General features: G+C 34.8%; 3 protein-coding genes across 8 annotated transcripts; 1 reads left to right on the forward strand and 2 right to left on the reverse strand.

Moving 5' to 3' along the window:
• The first annotated feature begins 749 nt into the window (after nucleotides 1-749).
• Nucleotides 750-3,388, forward strand: LOC109175971. 3 transcript variants are annotated; one of them, XM_019325362.1, is made up of 2 exons: nucleotides 750-1,612; nucleotides 3,371-3,388. In XM_019325362.1, exon 1 carries the CDS (start codon nucleotides 997-999, stop codon nucleotides 1,606-1,608), a length of 612 nt encoding a protein of 203 aa, XP_019180907.1. In that variant the 5' UTR covers nucleotides 750-996; the 3' UTR covers nucleotides 1,609-1,612; nucleotides 3,371-3,388. The 3 variants fall into 3 exon arrangements, with proteins under 3 accessions (XP_019180907.1, XP_019180905.1, XP_019180906.1); XM_019325360.1 differs by lacking the exon at nucleotides 3,371-3,388 and adding an exon at nucleotides 2,209-2,284; XM_019325361.1 differs by lacking the exon at nucleotides 3,371-3,388 and adding an exon at nucleotides 2,136-2,153.
• A 5,956-nt stretch (nucleotides 3,389-9,344) lies between these two features.
• Nucleotides 9,345-21,389, reverse strand: LOC109176261. Of its 2 annotated transcripts, XM_019325720.1 has the most exons (3): nucleotides 21,214-21,389; nucleotides 16,513-16,870; nucleotides 9,345-9,364 (listed from the first exon to the last, which is right to left on the reverse strand). In XM_019325720.1, exons 1-2 carry the CDS (start codon nucleotides 21,323-21,325, stop codon nucleotides 16,557-16,559), a joined length of 426 nt encoding a protein of 141 aa, XP_019181265.1. In that variant the 5' UTR covers nucleotides 21,326-21,389; the 3' UTR covers nucleotides 9,345-9,364; nucleotides 16,513-16,556. The 2 variants fall into 2 exon arrangements, with proteins under 2 accessions (XP_019181265.1, XP_019181264.1); XM_019325719.1 differs by lacking the exon at nucleotides 9,345-9,364 and having other exon boundaries at nucleotides 16,367-16,870.
• On the reverse strand, nucleotides 13,507-14,229 carry LOC109176262. 3 transcript variants are annotated; one of them, XM_019325721.1, is made up of 2 exons: nucleotides 14,164-14,229; nucleotides 13,507-14,105 (listed from the first exon to the last, which is right to left on the reverse strand). In XM_019325721.1, exon 2 carries the CDS (start codon nucleotides 14,071-14,073, stop codon nucleotides 13,660-13,662), a length of 414 nt encoding a protein of 137 aa, XP_019181266.1. In that variant the 5' UTR covers nucleotides 14,074-14,105; nucleotides 14,164-14,229; the 3' UTR covers nucleotides 13,507-13,659. The 3 variants fall into 3 exon arrangements, with proteins under 3 accessions (XP_019181266.1, XP_019181268.1, XP_019181267.1); XM_019325723.1 differs by having other exon boundaries at nucleotides 13,507-14,115; nucleotides 14,164-14,185; XM_019325722.1 differs by having other exon boundaries at nucleotides 13,507-14,109; nucleotides 14,164-14,179.
• Nucleotides 21,390-21,995: the final 606 nt, after the last annotated feature.

Consider the following 21,995-nt stretch of genomic DNA (forward strand, 5'->3'; position numbering starts at 1 on the left):
GTGCCGCACTGACAAAAACGAACAAGAACATCCCCATAGTGAAATATTTGCTTTGGGAATTTTGTAGATGAAGTTTAAGACAAACTTTTTTAGTCTTCTAGTTTATTATCCACATTTTGATCGCAAATTGAGGAGAACAACAACTTAATTTGAAGAAAAAAGTGCTCAGGCTGCGGAAAGGGAGTCGCATATTCATTAAATTGGAGGGCAAAATTTGAATTACCTGTTTTACCCTTCATTTTAACACCTACAAAGTTAACATATGATCGTTTTGGCTTAAAATTCACCAGTCGGAGGATTACTTTGGATACAATTAAAAGTCAATGAACCAATTTAAGAAAAAATCATAATCGAATGATATTTTGGGAATTAACCCTTAAAACAAATTGCACTATTTTATAGATTCAAGAGATTTCAAAGTGAGGGGATTCTCGTACGCAGTAAGCAAATGTCTAGCCTATGTGGTTTATGTTCAGTTGAGTTACCATGATTTACATCCTCTCAGATGCTCTGTCGGGTCGGGGTGTGGAGGCCCTTAGGATTGGGTTCAACCTTTTGGAAAGAAGAAGAGATTTCTTTGAAATATTTTTTTAGTTAAAATACTTAATTACAATATATATATATATATATATATATATATTTTTTTTTTCTTTTGGAAATTTTATCAAAAACTTAACCATGATTGAATTCAAAATGGAACATCTCTTGATCACGTTAGGTTGAAGTATCCTTTGACTTCCCCCTAAACAACAATAGTTGCCTAATGCAGTAGGGCGGGCGGAGGATACGTGGTTGTCTATTGCTTGCCGCCTGAGATTTTCTTTAAGAATCTGACCATGTTTTGTCCGTTTCATGAAAAATAAATAAATATCCTAACTTTTTTCATCCAAACCAAAAAGGAAACATTGTTTCTTCTGCAAATTTCCCTCGAAAATCACCAATTCCTTTTCTTGCGAAGCCCTAGTTTGTTCAATTCGGGGTTCGGATCCAAAATCAATGGAAATTTCTGTGTTTTCCGATGCGATAACGGCGCTAGCCTCCACCCACAGCTCGAAATTCCTTCTGAATCGCCACCATGGTTTCACCTCAAACAATGTCGTGTCTCTCTCCGATGATCAGCAATCACTGCCGTCCTCCGCCTCCGGCTTCATCCCGATTTCAGCGGCGTTCTCCCCTACGGACGCCGTGGCTCCACCGCCGGTGATAATGAATCGGATCAGAACGGCGCCGCGGAGACTTACCCGCAAAACAAGGCGCGTTAGGCGGAAGTTGTTGTGCGGCGGCGGCGAGGGCGAGGATGACGGCGGGGAGTTCGGATTTTTCTTTGATGGGGGAGACGACGATGGAGCCTTTGGCGGTGGGAATAGCTGGGGCGGCGGCGGAGGAGGCGGGTGGAATTTCGGTGGATTTGGCGGGGCAAATTGGGATGAACCCTCGTCCAATTCAATTTCCGACCCGGCTTTTGATTTCGTCTACGAGGTCTTAAGCTGGATAGTGTTCTCGAATTGCTTACATTTCGCGTTCAAGAAGGTGGTCAGAATCGTGGCCGGTGGACTTGGTGATCCTGCAAGGGAGAAGGTTCCGATGAGACTCACCCCTGTCTGCTGAATTGGTAAAACTATCCTTCACTGAATTCCATTCTTGAATTTCATGATTGTGTAGGATTCCAGTGCTCTGATTCATTGTTTAGAACACATTTCAATGTAAATAATGTATATATTCATTCTCCTGAACATATAATTGGCTCTTGGATTTGAAATAAATTAATTGCAAATCTTGCTTCAATTCACTTTCAATACTTGCTAGTTGCTTCTATGGAACTCCAATGATGGCGTATACGTCTCTGGTCTCTCTTCTTTTGATCCCAATCATATATTTGACCAAGTTGGAGTTGGTGGGGTAGGTGAGTAGGGGTTACTTTCAACTTGAAAGTGTACATAGTTGACCGGCTGAAACTAAGAAGGCCAATAGGCCGCTCAATAGCCTGACCAACTTGACTGGGATTATTCTAAAGTATACTGTTCTTGATATGTGTTGTGCTTGTTGATGAATGGAACATTTCTTTGAGGATGTTTCTTTTACACAGTATTATGGAGCATAGATTTTTGAGTTTATGTTTCTTTGATCAATAACAGGGAAATGGCTGTTTTGATGTCATTAACATGTTTATTTTCTTAGATATCGGCCTAGCTTGTTTAAGGTTAAGGAAACTTGAGCTCTGCTCGAATCCTGGGGCTATGGAAAACGGGTTATTATACTTAAAAACACACCATACAAACAAGTTAAGCTAGTGAAACAACCATACAAGATATAGTGATCCTTCCCCTGAAGATCAGAGACACATTAAACTCAAACTTGAACCCAACCACCAAGCTAGCTTTTTGCTACATACTACTAAACAGCTTCCATGGGTGTATTGATGGTTGAAAGAGATGAAGATGAGCCGAGTAGCTAGTAACCTTGCTTCTTCCTGAACTTGGCCATTTTCCTGGGGAAAAAGTAGTCCTTCACCACCACACCTCCATATGCTTTCGCAGCTTGATTGCAGTCCATAACATTTTTGGCAGCAGCAGCTGGTGAAGGCGGCGATTCTTTCGCTGCAGGAACAACAAAGTTCCACCAGTTATACCTCTTACGAGGATATTCCTTGTCCGCAATGGCAAAGCCTTCCATCCCGATCTTAACCAGATCTGCCTTGTCTGCTGGACGAGGACGTGCCATGGCCATGCACCAAACCAACACTCAAACAAACTGATCTAGAGGATTGTATTGTGTTGTACTGTATGTTTCTAACACTATGCAGCTTTGATCCTTTATATAGGACTGGGATCGGAGTGCATGTATATAAGTTGCAAATATTAAATTTTAGGATACGGGGTGTAGCTTTTTTGAGGTCTATATGCTTTGATGCTGGTCTTTAGATAGATTTTTGAGAATTTCCATGGAATACCAATTAAGTATGGTATCCCTATTATATTATGGGAAGGGTTCAGGCAACTAGCTCGATCGAAGCGGACGCAGATTATTCTATGGTCCCGGGTTTAAATGTTCACAATTTATCTTTTAAAATTTACCATTTGTATGCTACGAATACACAATGTTAACATATATATATATATATATATATATATATATATATATATATATATATATATATATATATATATATATATATATGTAAATGATTACTTTGTTTTGTATTCATAAGTTCCTTTCAAATACTCTAGTAATAGATTAAGATTTGATGACCTTCTATTGTATTCACAAATTCTCTTCTACAACTGCTATGTGTTTTGACTCAGAAACACAATTTATATTCTAGAAATTTACAATTCCAATACTAAAAATACACAATTTATACGTCGTTTAGGACTGGGATTCACCTTGCAAGATGAACCTTGGTCCATGGTATAACAACTCCGAAGCGGAAGGGTGGGCTCTTCTTAATGGAATGCATTGGGGCATGGCCGCATGGGTTCTTGGACAATAGTTATGCTGTGCATCCGTATGCACCATGCATGGTGCATACGGATGCAGAAACGACGTCGTTTTATTAAAAACGCGCGTCTCTCCTTTAAAAAAAAATTCAGGTTCGATTCCTAGCAACAACATTATGTTGTTCATTCATTATGGAATTTTAGTTCATATATTATGGAATTATAGTTTATTGATTCTGGAATTATAGTTCATCGATTTTGGAATTGTAGTTCATCGATTCTGAAATTTTAGTTCATAGATTCTAGAATTTTAGTTCATAGATTAGATTATGGAATTATAGTTCATCGATTCTGAAATTTTAGTTCATATGTTGTTGCTGGGAATCGAACCTGATTTTTTTTTTAAAGGGGAGACGCGCGTTTTATTAAAACGACGTCGTTTTTGCATCATGGTGCATACGGATGCACAACATAATTTGCCGAAAATGTGTCCTGTGAGATGAAGCTAAGCGATTGCTTTGTTGGGGTGACCCCTCCCAATCATTATTGTGTGGACCATATTTTGTATATTGTAAAATAATGTACATTCAGTATAAAAATAATATACATTCAATATAAAAATAATGTACATTATATTCAGGGGATGTACATTATTTTTATACTGAGTGTACATTATATTGTATAATATACATTTAGTACAAAAATAATATACACTTAGTATATTAAAAATGTACTTTTTGTTATGATCCACATAACACTGTGTGGACCCACTATAATTTGTCACCCCCTCCTGTTTGTTTTTGTTTTGTTTTGTTTTTTTAACCAATAATCTTTTGCTACGTAAAGAAGTGAATATTATAAGTTAAACGGTTGAAATCATGAGGGGAATATATGTATGTAGTATCGCTCTTTTGAAAAAGATATCATATTAAATGATGAAAATTATAACAAATGCGATAACTTTTTATATAAATTGTAACTCAATAAATGATCTCTTCCAAACGATTCCACAAGTTGACAAGGCAAAGCTAGATCAAGTATATTGTTTGATACGAAAATATCGTTACATGTGAGATGTCCATTTATTATAGTAAATTGACTAAATTCTAAAGCATTCACTTTGAGAAATATAATCCTAAAGTGTCTTGAATATTCAATATGCGGCATTATATTATGCTCGGCAGATTACTTCGGAATACTAAGAGAGGTGGTATACTTTTACTATTTAATTACAAGATATGGTCATGTAAGAGTACGTATACTAGTGAGTTATACATTAAGTTTATGTACAAAGGAGGACTATTTACAAAAGTATGGTCATGTAAGAGTAAGCTTATTTTGTAATATATTTGTATTACGGAGTAGCAAGTTATATATATATATATATATATATATATATATATATATATATATATATATATATATATATATATATATATATATGGTAAGATACAATTTTTTGTTTTTAGTCAGACCATGAGGTGTCCTAACTCCTAAGTAGGTCTTATTTATGGGAGGACTGGGTACGGTTGATTCAATTAAGAGGTAAAGTGTTAATTATATTGTTTTTTTTTTTTTTTTCATACGAGAAAGGTTCTTAAGAGATGAGAGTGCACGGACACTTGCGCCAATTAAAGTGATTATATATGGTATAATATGATTAAGTTAAGGTTGAGTAGAGTGATGAAGTGCACCGGCCAAGAATCATTCTTTGTGTCGTGGGATTGCACCGGCCGAGAATCCATCCACTCCCAGCAAAGTGCAAACAATCATATCACCTGAGGAAAATATTCACTATTTCTTTTATGGATGTTGTTATAATATAATATATGTCATATGTGACGTAAATTATGTCGTATTGGCGAGGATGTTAGGAAGATCAAGTTTAACATTCTGTCATAAAAATGTACGTAATTTTAACTATTACACAAGTATAATGAAATAAATTTACATATTTGCTATTAGTTATAACTTTTGACATAACAATAAGCGTTTTGGTTCCTATTCTTTATTTCTTTAACTTATAAACCAAAAGCAACTGGACTCTTTATAAGATTGAGAGGGTATGATTTTATTCCAAATTAAAGGTCACAATAATGGATAAAATTTAATTAATAAGGAGCATGCAATGCAGCATCAGTACCTAGCTAGCTCATTAATGATTAAACTAACTAACCATGTAGTATTTATAAATTATTATGCAGTCCCGACCACTTAACTTGATTCTGATCTTTAGGATACATCATATCAAATGGGGAATGTCGTATATACTATAATACATGGAGCAATTGCCACGGACTAATAAAATATTGTCCATGTTTAATTACGACGTGTCCACGTCCTTTGCCGCAAGTAATTAAGATTCGTAATTATATTTTAGTTCATTCAATTTAGTTTCTTCTATTATTTTTTTTCTTCCAAAAGGTTGAATCTCCAATCCTACCCGACAGAATATTTAAAAAGATGTAAATCACGGTGACTCAATGGTTCAACAAACATGATCAAATGTCGGTGCGCATAAGGGATTTGTCGGCAGAATCCCCATGCTGCTACGACTGAGGTTCGAACTATGATCTTTTTTCTCAAATACTGCGTATTGAATCATTAAGCTAAGTCCGTACGGACATCTAATATTTTATTCATACATAATCCTCAATTCAAGCGTATCTCCAAAAGGCCCGCCATCACTGGAAATTAAAATCTCTTAACACTTGTATCCTTTCCTTATTCGTTTGGTTTTTCACCCGACAATCATCAGTACAAAATTTACAATTTTTTTTTTTTTTAATATTCTTCGTTTTAACAAGGATTTAATAATGTTGGGTACAAATCAGATTCCTTATAAGGTTTGATCAAAGGCAAGTTAAAAACATAAAATATATCTCAATAATATTCGATCCTATCCAAAGGTTACCCTCCACGTATGCATGCAGCAACCCTCCGAGGTTATGTTGAGTGCATCCAATCATATATTCAGGACAGTACAAGTGGCACAAAATTTTTAAAAAAAAAAAAAAACAAAAAAACTTAGGTGATCCCGCCGGACTAATCATAAGCTCACAGGATCCATCCCTAGAGCCTAGTCTTCATGCAAATTATAGTGTTCATGTGCGCACACAAGGTTTAATCCATACTTTTCAGCATCCTTTACACTTTTTTTCTATACATGTTTCTAGTGCGATTCGAATCTCATATTACCGTCTCCAATTATGACCTTTAAATCAGGCGGCGACAAACCAACTATGCACTAAGACCGGGGGCGACACAAGAATATGTTAAACAGTGGTTTAGAGGGTTAAGTCACTATTGAAACATGGCACCGACAACTAAATAAGTATGAATAAGTGTCTAATTTAATTATGGATATCATGATTAAAAAAAAATTATGGATATTAAAACATGTCACGAGTTTGAATTTGACGTAATGGTAACAACTTGATCAATACAAAACATAAGTATATATATACGATCACTAAGTAGCATGCATGCATGCATGTATTGGCACGTAATACGTATATGTATCTAAGTATACTAGCTATTCATCCATAAGGGTTGCGCCGCCACCTTGTAATTTACCGGCAGCTTCATAACCTCGGATCACCGTAGTCGTTTCTGTGGTCGCAGAAACCACCGGAGTCCAGCAAACCAGAGATTCCGCCGGCGAATAAGGATACCTGCAAATCTGCTGAATATTCCGCGTGTTGCCACCGCTACTAGCCGCCGGAAACCTAACACCGATTGTGGGTGGTGACGGCGGCGGCGGAGGTGTTGGACGAGAAGTTTCCCTGTAGGCGGCGGCGTAGTTAGGCCGCTGCTGCTTTCTAGTACCTTCAGCGAAGCCATCGATCCCGATCTTCGCAAGCTCCTTCTGGCTGTAATAGTTCGCAGGTGCCATTTTTTTTTTAACCCAAGAAATATGTGCAGTGGGGCTATGAAGGAGATGAGGAGTTGTTTGTGGTGATTGATGAAGAAGAAGATTATGAGGCAGTGTGTTTATATACTGGACTGTTCAGACTCAAAAACAAATTAATGTGAAATTGAAATTGTTAGTTAATTAGTTGGTTTCAGACGGGTGAGATGAGATAAGGTTGCTGCACTTTCGACGAAGGATCGGAGATGCTCCGGCCATGGAAGATGCTATGGTGAAGGTGTTGACGGTGGCGCGTTGTGCTTTCGGCGTCAATTGGGTTTAATTCTAAGATTCTTGTGGAATTGAATGCCATAAATTTTTTAAAACCTTGACCGAGACCAGGAGACTCTTGTTATTTTAGTGGATAAAGGATCTTTTCATGCTATTGACTCTATTACAATTTAGTATCTGTTCATAACTATTTTCGAGCTAATATGGCCTCCACTAAAATTCGAACTCACAACCTCTCCTATGAAGAAGGAGGAGCTTGGTGTCATTAGACCACAAGATCCTTGGTTAGTGGATAAAGCTAGGATTAAGATGATATAAATCAGTCTAAGTTATTCATAGTTGATTGATTTAAATGAAGAAGATCAATAAAGTTTGTGGTTATCAAATTGATTATTTTAGACTTGAGACTTGATGATTATGGTGGTGGGGAAAATAAATAGCTAGGGCAAGGATTGATATGAGTAATTTGAATTATTTTTAATGGGAACATGCATGATTATTCTCTAACATTTTTCACCCCTAGGATCTCTTATTGATTTTATTAAGTTAAAATGGTGAATTAAATTAAAAAGACTGAATAGTTAAAGTATTTTTATGGATAGAAAACAATGAATTTTACATATATCTATGTATATACCATGGGCATATATCCCTTACACAATTAGTCAAAATTATATTCAAATGTAATTAATATAATATTCTAATTAAATTATATTTGTGATTCCAACTAGTCATCATTGTAATCCATTTTATTTACCAAATATTATCTATATCAAAATTAAATAGTAAAGAGATTAGTCTTTATATTTGACATTGAAAACTCACTGTTACCTATACAACAAAAAAATTAAATAGTACAGTCAATGTTGCAAAAAAAACGACGCCTAGGCGTTCTAGGCGCCTAGCGATTTTTTCAACATTGAATACAATAAAAAACAAAATACCAACATAAGATTTACATAGTTTGATTGTGTAAGTAGCCTAGCGATTTTTTCAACATTGAGTACAGTACAAAAACAAAATACCAAAACAAGATTTACATAGTTTGATTGTGTAAGTATCTACGTTTATAGGAGCAAAGCAGTTCATATGTTTAAGGTTACAAGGGTATCCTACCCTATAGTACATTGTATTGCAGGCGAACCTAGTTAGATCATATGTGAATCCTTAAAACACTGCTTCATTCGCTTCGTTCCAACATCTCTCACATCCGGATAATATATGAGACATATACCATAATTTTATTTTGTTTTTTTTTTTCCTCGTATGGCGACAAATTTTAAATTCTAGATATATGTGCTATTAGTTTAGACTTTAGACATGTTTCTTCCTTAAAATAAACAGTTAGTTCGAATTATTCCTATTTTCTGGTACGGTGGTAGCTACTAGCTAGGTTAGGCTGCGTATCCCACCTTTAATATAATTTGCATCTTCTCTATTATATGCATGCACCATAAAAGATTGTTCAATGTATATATTACAGGTTTGAACTCTAGAGAAAAATTGACTTTTTAGGCTTTTATAATAAAGTTAATAATACTCAAAAAAAAAAATTAAAAAAATTAAATCACGAATAACAACCATATATAAGCTAAAATTCTTCAATTCATAAAAGTTCTCAAGATAGATTTTTTTTTTTTTTTTAATATCTATACTGTTCAACTCCTGTGACAAATAACATTGTCCGAGTTTATATTAGTAATTAACTATAAACATTGTTACAAGCCAGGCCACGATAAACCTGCATGCATGGCTACATTATATGGTGCATATGTTACTAAATATACTGTTTAATACATATATAGTACGATAATAATAATTATTATTATTATTATTATACAAGTATTTAAGAATTTATTACTGTGTATATATATCCATAAGGATCATATCGCACCGCCGGAAATTTTGCCTTTCTCATCGTAACCACGGATCACCCTAACGGTTTCCGGCGTGGCGGCAACCGCCGGAGCATAACAGACGAGAGATTGAGGCGGTGGGTAACGGTAACTGCAACAGTTTTGAGCCTTTCCCGAAACACCGCCGCCGCTGCCGGCTGTAAAAGGATTAACAGCAATGACGGAAGTGGCCGGCGCCGCCGACGGCGGCGGCGGACGGTATGGAACATAAGTTACCTTGTATGAAGAATAAACATAATTGCGTTTGGGTAGGGTTTTACGCTTTCGTCCACCGCCGTAGAATTCATCAATGAGAGCAAAGCCCTCCATTCCAATCTCTGTAAGCTCCCTCTTGCTGTAATAACGATTAGCGGCCATTATTTCTTCGGAAAATGGGCAGATTTTTATTATTTTTTTTTTCTTGAAATGATTGTGTTAGTTGGTGTGTTTCTGATGAAAAAACCTAAGCGGCATTACGTGTTTATATAATGGACTATACGAGGTTAATTTCAGGGTGGAGGGCAAATGTGAAATTGGCCAATTATTGAAGAATTATATTCTTGATTACTTCAATTCTTTCAGTTGGATCAGATAAGGATTAGGTATATCGAACGTTGGAGATGCCAGGAATAATGTTATTATTATTTTTTGGATGATGTGAAAAATCTGACAGCCACTATTTAAGAGTGTGTATATATTGAATAAACTTAATACCACATAGGTAAATAGCACTATCTAGAAAGACTCTGTGTGACCAATTCCATCAAAAACTTATAATGAATAGAAAAAGATATCGTCATATCACTTTTTAGGTGGTCAAAAATTAATTGTCTGAATTTTTCATCAACCTTATTAGTTTTTCAATATTATTAAGCTCGGATCCTAAACCTCACACATAAGGGAGCAACCGGATACCAGTGGACCACAAGCCGCTTGGTATGAATCAATGTTTTTCTAAATGCCAAAAATTACTGAAACAACCATTTTTAAACACAAATTATCATTTTCTAATCACTTTACCTTATATTATGAGACATAATAGTTGGAGGAAGAAAAGAAAAAAGAGTTGGGAAGTAGTGTGTTTAGGGCATATAGTAATAGTGGGGTGGATACATTGAACCCACATTATCATCATATTCGAATGAAACAGGAATCAAAGAAGCCAGCTATAGTGAATCCGATTTGTTGACAACATCGGAAGTCTACCCAGTATGTTGTGCAGTGCTTTCGGCAGCATGCATTTTCCTTTTATTTTCATTTCATTTCTAATATTCTTCCATTATTGGTGTGCAGGGTACCAACAATCTTCACCTAATTACACTCATCGATATGATATAGGATTTTACAAATTAATTTATAATGACAAATTATGTTACAAGTGAGCTGAGTCTTGACTCCAGCATCTTATCACTAAAATGTCGCATGACACGGGATGTTATGTAATTATAAAGACATATAGTTACACGCGCTTTAACTAAGGTTTGTCAGTGATAAGCGTTTTATCTTAATAATTGATATAAGAGCATGTCCCAGGGTGCGCACTTGCTACACAAGCTGACTGGCTTAAACTAAAAAGACTAATAAACAACTCGCTCCTCCCAAATGCTCGGTTGGGTCGGGGTGTGGGGGCCCTTAGTGTTGGGGTTCAACCTTTTAGAAAAATAAACAACTCTCACAATGAGTCATACTTAAACTTTAATTTGTAGTTATCAAATTTACTGCCCCACTCTACTTATTCCAATATGTACAATTATATTAGAAAATATATGTTTAAATTATTATAACATAATGCGTTGTGACTACTGCTAACAGTTAAATTAAAGATCACAATCAATCCCAAATGGTGACGATAAACACAGTGATGTAATCTTGAGGTGGTGCATGCAGCATCTTAAGCAAGACACATCTCATCTGCACCAAATTGTTCATTAAAAAGTCTTGGAATCAATGAATTGAAACAGTTTTAATATAGAAGTCATAAGTCCAAACCAGAATATAATAAAGATATTAGAGCCAAATGACACAGAAGTTGCTGCTATGCGAAGATCGAATTTATCAGACAGTTAGTTAGATAATTATAAATTTTAAGTTTAACTTAATATAAGATCTATTTATTTACTGACGTTATTGGTTTCAGACAGTAAATTATGAACAACCTAAGCTGATTTACGAATTAGAAGACAGATTTCACATTTGGTATCGAGGAAGGGGTCAGAAGAGGAATATAATTAAAGCACAACTTGCCATCTCTGCTTTCTTCTTAAAGCATAAAGCATCTGAAAATAGGGAAAATAACCGAAGCGAAGCTTCCATTATTACCTGCAAAATTTATAAGTGCATGCATGTTGTGGCAGGTTGACGACGACGTCAACTTATAATTCGATTCCATCTTCAAAAACATTACTTTTGTGTTCCTCAAGAATATATATATTTTGCTTATGGAAATAGGTTACTATGGTGTTGGTGTTTTGGACTTATATTAGGCCGGGGTACCAAAATAAGGAACCAAATTTGTTTAGGTAATTATATGCTTTGACAAACAGAAGGAACATTACTTAATTATACATTATTTCAAGAACAAAACTAGATTTGTATGTACGAACTCGAAAGGAAAGAATTATGAGAATTTAGATCAGTGGCTAGTCAAAGAGATTTCACTATGTTATTGTGAGGAGTGAGTTTATTTATATATATATCACACCGCAAGGTTCTTACATGTCTGGAAGTCATAGTTACGATGCAATCCTTATATTAGTTGTTTTAATTTAACACATACTGCTCTATACCCAAAGCCAATGATTGATCCCTTGACGTTTGATTAAGCTAGATGAATGAATCCCTTTCACGTACTCAACCACATTCCCCCAAAAAAAAAAAAAAAACATGTTATTAATTACCACCTAGGGCTTCGAATCAATTGAATGAAACAACTTTAGAAGTCATAAGTCCATATATGCCGGAATAATTAATTAAAGATACGAGAGACAAAGAAGGTTTCCGACGAGGAAGGGAAGACTTCGATTAGGTCAAGGGTCGTCGACGGATCGGAGGATGGAATAAAGCATATTCCCTAGCCTGCAGACCATAGATGGTAGCCTTAAATCATTGTCATCTCTACTGGCTTTCGTCTTTAAGCATAAAGCTAAGCAATAAGAATCTGCAAATAATGGTCACAACTGAGGAAAATAACTGAATTAAAGCCAAGATTCCATTGTCTGATCTGCAAAATTTATCACTACAATATTCAACATTGCAACTTATGACTGGTTTAAATGCAGAACGTTCTACCTACTCAATTTGATGATTAAACTAACAATACATTTATTATCTGTTATATGTTTATATAGGGTATACGACGTTGAAGTGAGAACCACCGCTCATGAGAGAATTATGAACTAAACATAGTCATCCATTCGGAAAAATAATATAATAATGAATTTGAATTTAGAAGAAAAAATGAGATGACATTTTTATAAATAATTCCAATTTTAAATTCTATTAGAGTGCATTTCTCAAGAATAGACTAAACCAAACTAATATATATATATATATATATATATATATATATATATATATATATATATAAATAATAAATTCTAAAAAGACTTTCAAATTGAGTGCACAAAGTCTGCAACTGTTATTCGAAAGTACTTTTTCATTAGGAATCATCTTAGAACTTTTTGATTACAAACTAATTGTCCAACTAATTTGGTGGGGACAAAATTTTATCCAAATTAAAACTACGTATTAGGGAAGCTAAGACTATTGAATAATATGCCATGTTCTAAAGCTTCAATTCTTAGCTAGGTTACCTAATAATTAATTGGGAGTAGTATATATTTTATTAACATCATTTTAGAGTAGAGTACAGAATTTTATGAGTTTAAGACAAAATTGAATTGTTTGAATTTTGAACAGTCCAACGTATTTCAATACGCTCCAAAATTTTATCAATTTATGTTAAAATTTGGATATCAGGTATTCCATTTCTGACCTATTCCATAAAATAAACAGTGTAGCGATAACTATTCAATTTGACAATAAAACATAGGGAACTTTTTTATTGATTCATAATAATTATACAGAAATATAAAGCACATACATACAGTTAAGTATAAATAGATAAGATTGTTACAAGTACACATATTTGTTCCCTTGGGAACATACAACATTAACGTTAAATTATTTAGTATTTGAAGTCATCCATGAGCATCTGGGCGTCATAACCACCGTGGACCACCGTCGTAGTGGTCTCCGTCGTCACGGCAACCACCGGAGTCCAACAGACGCGGGATTCCGCAGGAGAATAACGATGATAATTATTATAGCCGCCGTGTTGACGCCAGCTCCGGGAGTTGCCACTGCTACTAGCAGTGCAATAGTGATTGATAGCAACAACGGGAGTGGGGGCCGCCGCCGGCGGCGGCGGCGGCGGAAGTTGACGAGAAGTTACCATGAATGTAGCATGGGCGCCGTAATTAGGCTGCGGCGGCAGCTGCTTTTTGCCCCTTCGTCCTCCGCCGCCGTAAAATTCATCGATGAGAGCAAAGCCCTCGACCCCCATGTTCGTAAGCTCCTTCTTGCTGTAGTAATAAGCCATTTCTGCAGAAATTTTGAATGTATATATATATATATATATATATATATATATATATATATATATATATATATATATATATATATATGATGAATGAATGTTGAGTTGTTTTTTAGATGGTGATGAAGAAGGCTATGAGGCATGGGGTGTATATATAGGCCAGGGGATGGAGTATGTAGTGGACGCTAAGGGAAGTGTAATGGAATATGTAAATTGAATGGAAGTTGTTAATCTGCATGCAAAAGTTATAGATTCATATATGAAAATGATGTTGGGTATGTTAAATGATTCTTTTCATATGGATAATTTTTGGATAACGTTTTGAAAGGGCAAATCCACCATCCTGTTACGTTATTGCAATGTAAGGCTGACTTAGCTATGTTAGTATAAGGAAATGAAGTTAGGCCTTCACTATTTGATATAGTTTTTAGATGTAATGGTAAGTGTTTGACTCTGCTGACAATCATAATTCTCGAACTATCAATTCACCCTAAATGAGTCCTTATCTACTCAAAAATTACTCAATTTAATATAATCTTAGTGTAAATATCAAGAACTAAAATAAGTAAAATTTTATATAATTAAAAGATGGTTTTTGAATAAATTAATAGTTAAGAATTAATTTAGAAATTATGAAATGGTTGGGGAACATTATGTGTATTGACTCTTTTACATATATATAGTGTCCCTAAGAATCTTTGTGCTTTGGGGTAATTGGATTTCTAAGAAGACTAAAGATTCTTCTACTCCATTATTGTTACTTCTTTTTCTACCCTTTCAAGTACTACTAGTATTGAACTAGCAACCAATGTTTGTACATACATGGATTAGTTTTCTTTTTAAATTTTGAATAAGTGTTGTTCAGAAATATTTTTTAAGTAAAATGTAATTTTTCCCCTAAAAAAAAATGAATAAAAATTAAATGACATATTTTTTGAAAAAAAAATGTTTTCCATCCCTACAAAAATTAGGCACTCAAATTTTGCCACTTTTTTATGTGAACTTTTTGCATGATTAATTTTTCCCCTTTTATGTATTTGTTTATTTTTACTTTCAAATCCCGAATTATTAAACATTGATAAAGCTACTAGAAGGTATAACGTTAAATTCTAGAACAAATTACGAAAGACCTAAAGTTGCAATAGATTTGAAATTGCAGAATATCTGGAATTTTGAAAGACATTATATTACTCATGAGTTAATGATGATCAAACATAACTTTGTAAAAAACTCATCAATTTGTATTCTATATTAAATATTTAATAAAGCAAAATTTTATTAAAAAGCTTATTCAATCCGTTATAAATTTTTACTTATCATCGGGACCAAACATCTTGGAATTGGAATATAATCAAACTAACAATAATCTTAATAGTGACAAGTCGTCCAAACCTACCAGAATAAAGATGTGAGAGACAAATGACTGAGAAGCTGCAACGTACGAACATTTCCAACCAGTAGGGTCCACTGCGGGTCAAGGGTCCACGGAGGAACGAATATAATAAAGCAGTACATTCCAAGAGCACTACTTAATTACATACTGGAAATAATCCATCATTGTCATTTTACTACGTTCCTTTTCTTTTTTCCTTTATAATATAATTAACAAATAAATGAAGAATTACCATTATTAAAAATTAGACGGAGTTGGATAGTTATGAATTTTGGACATGTATCCTGAGGGGTATGCACTTGAAAACCCCTAGTAAAAATTGATCGGCTCAAATTAAGAAAGTTAATAAGTCAGTTTTACTGGGTCGAAATTGTAATATTGTGATTACCAAGTGAACAACTTGACTAGCTTGGTTATGTTGCCCCGGCCCCAATGTTTTTAAATTTTGATGACAATAAAATTGTGTAAAATAAGGACTTTCACTACTGGAAATTTTAAAATTTCCGACCACCTGAAAATGATTTTAAATTAAGTTGATACCAAAAAGTGGTCGGAAATAGCAACAAAGGTTTTTCCAGATACCAAAAGTGGTCGGAACAAGACTTTCAACTTGATTTATGATTACTTTCAGGTGGTCAGAAATTTCAGAATTTCCAGTAGTGTTTAGGGGGCAACCACTGTTGGAAATTATGCAATCTCCGACCACCTGAAAATTATCTTAAATCAAGTCGGAAACTTTGTTCTGACCACTTTTAGTATCTGGAAAAACCTTTCTTGCTATTTCCAGCCACTTTTTACTTTCAGCTTGATATAAGATCACTTTCAGGTGGTCGAAAATTCCATAATTTCGAACTTAACAAAGTTGATTACTAGAAAGTGTGTTCAGGGAGAAATCGACTTTAGTAAGCAAAATTACTACATTAATAAACATTAAGTGGTAAATGATTGTTACAAGGCTGGGCTGGCAATTCTAATAGAAACCAGGCCACAAGAAACTTGAACGTACCCAATCATTAAGTACCCATACATGCATATTATATTGTATTAAGTATATAGTATTTATTCTCACGTGAACATAGAAGATTTACGTTATTTAGTACTTGTACTTATCCATAAGGATGTCGGCGTCACCCGCTTCATAACCACGGCGGACCACCACCGTAGTGGTCTCCGCCGTCACGGCAGCAGCCACCGGAGCCCAACCGACGTGAGATTCAGAAGGTGAATAACGATAATTATAACCCTGGTACTGAACCCTTCGCGAGTAGCCACTGCTACTATCTGTGGAATGATAATTACCAGAAACAAAGGGAGTGGCCACCGCCGCCGCCGCCGCCGCCGGCGGTGGCGGTGGCGGAGGAAGTGGACGATGAGCATGGGCGCCGCAATTGGGCAGCTGCTGCTGCTTTCTGCCGCGCTTTCGGCCACCATAGAATTCATCAACGATAGCAAAGCCCTCGAGCCCAATGTTTTTAAGCTCCTTTTTGGTGTAGTAAGCCATTATATATTTCTGCAGAATTTTTTGGGGAAAGTTTAATATTATCAAGAAATGTTGGTGTTAATGTGAAGGATATATATGTATATGATGAGATCTGAGTTGTTGTGTTGTTTGTGATGAAGAAGGGTGTGAGTCATGAGGCCTATATATAGATCAGATCAGAGGAGTAGTGGAAATGAAGCTAAAGGGAAGTGTGAAATGAAATACTCCGTAGGTAATAAATTCAGTGAAAATATGTTAATTAATCTGCAAAAAGTAGTTACATTATTATATTTATTTATAATAATCTTCCGTGTTTTGAATGATATGATTCTGTTCAAATGGATCGGATCACAACAGAAGTAGTTAGTCAATAAAAATTTTCAGACCACTATAATACTTTCAAGATTAGGGATGACAATGTGTCCCATCCCCGTAGGGATGTGGGGATGGAAATGGGGAAAAATTTCGAAAATCCAGGAACGGAGACAGAAAATTTTTTAAATTCCCCGTCGGGGACGCCCCGCCCCGCCTTGTCCCTGAAAATTAAAAAATATATATTATATATTATATTAGGAATTAGATTATTAGTTATTTAGTTAATTAGTTTATTATATTTTAAAATTAAAATTTAAAACACAATAAGTACTATTCAACTATTCAAACACTGTGTATATATTGGATGAATTGAAATTTGGAATATATTGAATATTTATTACATTGCATGCACTGTGAATATTGAATATGTATATATTGGATTAATTAGATTATTAGAATATATTGACTATGAATTTCACTTTTTTTGTTTTTTATTTTTTAAAATTGTATTACTTTCACACATTGATTATGGGTTGAACGGTGAAGGGGATTCCTCGTTCCCACTAAATTTCTCATGGGGTTAGAAAATTTTTTTCAATTCCCTACCGGGAACGGGGTTGGGGTCGCGTGGATAGGGACGGGGAGTATACTTCCCGTCCCTGCCCCACCCCGTTGCCATCCCTACTCAAGATTCTGCATGCGCTGCTTTCCTACCTTGCTAATTAATTAATTTGCATGCATTTATACGATTCTTCCATCCATCTATCATTATTTCTTTTCTACCCTCTCAATTGTTAAGACTATAGATTAGCAGTATAAGATTTTATATATATATATATATATATATATATATATATATATATATATTTGAATCCCATAAATCCGTTATTAATTAAGCTTAGGAAGAGATCTAATGGGTATTTTTTTAGATCTTTAAAGTGGTTGGGTGGGAATATGATTTTTTTTTTAACTACTTCAGAAATAGAAACTAAAGTACTCATGGTAATGTTCAAAAGAGGTGAATCATAAATCTTGTATTTGAATATCACAAATTTAGTTTTTTGTCAATATTGTTTTATTTAAATTTATCAAACAGATTCTTCCTAATGTAATTTACTTTCCAAATCATTTGCACAAAAAAAAAATTAAAAAAATGGTGAATGTGTTTACCATCCACATCTGAAGCCTACCTCTTCACTATATATTTCTAATATTCTTCCATTATTGCGGCTGTGGAAATTAAACAACCTTAGCTTGCCTTAGAATCAGTACTATCTCCTTAATTAAAGGAGTGTTTAAATTTTACTCCTTTAAAATCATTTTAAATTTTTGATTTTTTTTTGAAATACTTATGATTCTTTACAAGGTAGTATTATGTCCTATACTTTCTCAAACATTTTCAGCATAAAGAAGCGTTCAAACCTTTGACCATCCACTTGAATGGATAACCGGATGCCATCACACTGTGTGATAGTTGGCATAAACTATGCAAAACATTTTTTTTTTTTATATCACTAGATCGAAATGTAACATTTTATATATATACTCGAAAATCTATCGTCATCCTAGTTAATAATAATAACAAATAATCTGAACTTGAATTGCAACGAGAGAGCATCTTAAGGCAGGTGTCAGAATGATGACGACAAATCCATTGATGTAATCCTGAGGTGCACCATCTTAAGTAACACATACATATCTGCAGCATTAAAACATAAGTCTTGGAATCAAGCTAGGAACTAACAATCCTAAAAGTCATAAAGATAGGAGAGGTCCGAGTCCACACCCGATTAATTCTCATTTATTTCGGGAGGCATGTGAGCTGACCCAAGGAAAATTATTACTTGTGAGAATCAAACCTTGGTTATTCCTAAAATCGTCTCCACAAAGAAGCTTATTTTTTCACTTAAGCTATCCATTTGGATTATCAAATGAGCAGATTGAGTTATCGTACATAATTTATTCATTCATTATCTTATTCAACTGAGATACGAGTAGTAGGGATTAATAAATTTTATTTTTTATGGACAAGATATAAGAGAGAAAAGATGGTAAGTTTCCGAATAGTTAGAGAAAAGATGGTATATGTATTACCATACCTACCTACATTCCCACACCACTACTTCCATGCTGCTGCAAAATGCAAATTGAACCCATTAATTATTATCATCTCACCTTTGTTTTTAAGTTTTTAAGTTTTTAAACCATAAAGTGTAAGGTATAATTCTTAAATTAATTAACGGAGAATAATTAATAATTAAATGAAGATCGAAGTGCCATTAATATAATTATATTAAAAGTGAACCACTTTATTTTAATATTAATTTTTTAAAAGAAAAAATTATGTTGTTATTCCCTCATTAGCCCACATGTCCATTTGTCCAACCTAGTCCCCGATCTAACGTTTTGCCGAGGCGAGAAAAGTTGGGTCTCTGTATGGTATCACCCTAAATAGATCGTAGTTGTTATGTATAAATGAATATGAGTCACATAATCCACGTATGACTGTGATCCTAAGTACTTATCCATACTTTAATAACGGAATGATTTTATCCTAATTAATACTACATATTAGGGAACCTAAGATCGGAGAGAAGATGCTGTCATATATGTTCATATTCTAAAGCTTCTTATTATATGGGATCGGATAACATAAAACAACATTTATAGATGCTAAATGTCCGTTTGGACGGTTGCTTAGCAAGTTGATCAGAAGACAAAATTGTGGTTTTTTTATTTCTTCGTGTTTTCTTTTTTGTGTTTTTTTTTTTTTTTTTTTTTTTTTTTTTTTGAAAGCTATTGTAATGTTTGTTCATACATATTTTCTCAACCTCTACTTGAGACTCGATCTCATGACCTACCATATGAGAGGGTCACTATATGTCATCTGAGCACAAGGTGCTTGGCCTTCTACGTATATTTTATTTACAAGAAAATTTACAACTACTACAAAAATGTATGCTCTGGGTAAAACTTATTTTGTGATCCTAACTAACTCGCTGGCAATCAAAATTATAACATATAATTAGCACATTAACTGTCTGAACAATTTGGCTGGGTTGCCCCGATCTCAACATGCTTTGATTGACTATAAAATTGTATCAATTTGTATTAAAATTTGGATATGTATAAATTAAAAATGAATATTCAATGCATATTGTAAAAAAAAATATGATCTTATATGATAACAATTTGAAGCAACAGTTGGGTGGCAGCTCGAAAAGTCGAGCCAACATCCTGTCATCGAAACGTGATACTTACTACTATCCAAGTATAAAAATAAATAAATAAATAAATAAAAATTGGGCCTTCATTATTCACTATAACTTTTGGCTTAGTGATGGTATCAAAGCATGTCTTCATTGTATTGAAAGCATGTTGGGTAGTAGTTGAGGCTGGCGATTAGTGGTTCAAAGAGGTGAGTCCAACATCTAACAATAATATATAATAACTCAAAACATAAGGAGAATGGTGGTTCTTCAAACTTTAATTTATATATTTATAATAATAATTTATCCAGAAAAGCATAGGATTGTTACAAGCCTGGGCTGGCAATAATATAGGACACCAGACCACAAGAGACCTGCATACATGCATGCACCGCTACATACATAGTACATATATAAGTATACAGTAGTTATTCCGGTGAGAATGAACCTAGAAGATTTACGTTAGTACTTGTATTTATCCATAATGATCTCGGCGTCACTCGCTTCATAACCACCGCGGATCACCGTAGTCGTCTCCGCCGTCACGGCAACCACCGGAGCCCAACCGACGTGAGATTCAGAGGGCGAATAACGGTAATTATAACCCTGGTACTGAACCCTTCGCGAGTAGCCACCGCTACTAGCAGTGGAATAATGATTATTACGAGCAACAACAGGAGTGGCGGCGGCCGCCGGCGACGGCGGAGGAAGTGAACGAGCATGGGCGCCGCCGTAATTAGGCGGCAGCTGCTTTCTACCGCCCTTTCGTCCTCCAGCTCTGCCATAAAATTCATCAATGAGAGCAAAGCCGTCGAGCCCAATGTTTGTAAGCTCCTTCTTGGTGTAGTAAGCCGCCATTTCTGATCTGCAGAATTTTTTTGGGGAAGATTTAATACTTCAAGAAATGTGTATATATAATGAATATGGAGTTGTTTGTTGGTGATGAAGAAGGGTCTGAGGAATGAGGTGTATATATAGGGGAGTGGTATAGTAGTGGAAGCTAAGAGCGAGCTAGAAGTGTGAAATAGGTAAATTCAGTGAAAATTCTTAAAATCTCTTTTATTTATTTCATATATTTCTAATCTTCTGATGTGTGGGTGTTTGAAATGATTCCTTTCCGATTGATCATAACGGAAACATTTTACAGAAGAATATATGCGTATAGTATGTAGTTTCCGAGTAGGATGCCCGCCGGCCAGCGCAGGTCAAGTCAAGCCGTCAACGGTCCACGGAGGACGGAAGGAATATAAAATAAAGCAAATTCCATGCTGGCCGGCGGGTAATTATCATCATCTCACCTTTAATATAATTATCACAAATGAATTGAAGCTTCCCTGTTATTTGCAAATTAAAACGTATCACTCCATACATCTTTTGCCTGGTTGATCAATGATCGATGCCAACTTATTTGGTTCACTTCAATCTTTCATCAACACAAAGTTGTTTGTTACTTTATTACCAATTAAATTTTCCGGCCAAATTTATGCCGAGTAACTTGTGCTAAATTGACTTCTCTCTCTTTTTGAAA

This window comes from Ipomoea nil, unplaced genomic scaffold, assembly GCF_001879475.1.
Source record: "Ipomoea nil cultivar Tokyo-kokei standard unplaced genomic scaffold, Asagao_1.1 scaffold0688, whole genome shotgun sequence".
NCBI lineage: Eukaryota > Viridiplantae > Streptophyta > Magnoliopsida > Solanales > Convolvulaceae > Ipomoea > Ipomoea nil.

What these genes read in the sequence shown, in the direction of transcription:
- LOC109176262 (XM_019325721.1), bottom strand. Translation starts at nt 14,073, where the DNA reads ATGGCTTATTACTACAGCAAGAAGGAGCTTACGAACATGGGGGTCGAG.
- LOC109175971 (XM_019325362.1), top strand. Translation starts at nt 997, where the DNA reads ATGGAAATTTCTGTGTTTTCCGATGCGATAACGGCGCTAGCCTCCACC.
- LOC109176261 (XM_019325720.1), bottom strand. Translation starts at nt 21,325, where the DNA reads ATGGCGGCTTACTACACCAAGAAGGAGCTTACAAACATTGGGCTCGAC. An exon ending in AAAGGGCGGTAGAAAGCAGC is followed by an intron (nt 16,871 to 21,213) that starts TGCCGCCTAATT and finishes AGCGCGGCAGAA; the next exon opens with AGCAGCAGCAGCTGCCCAAT.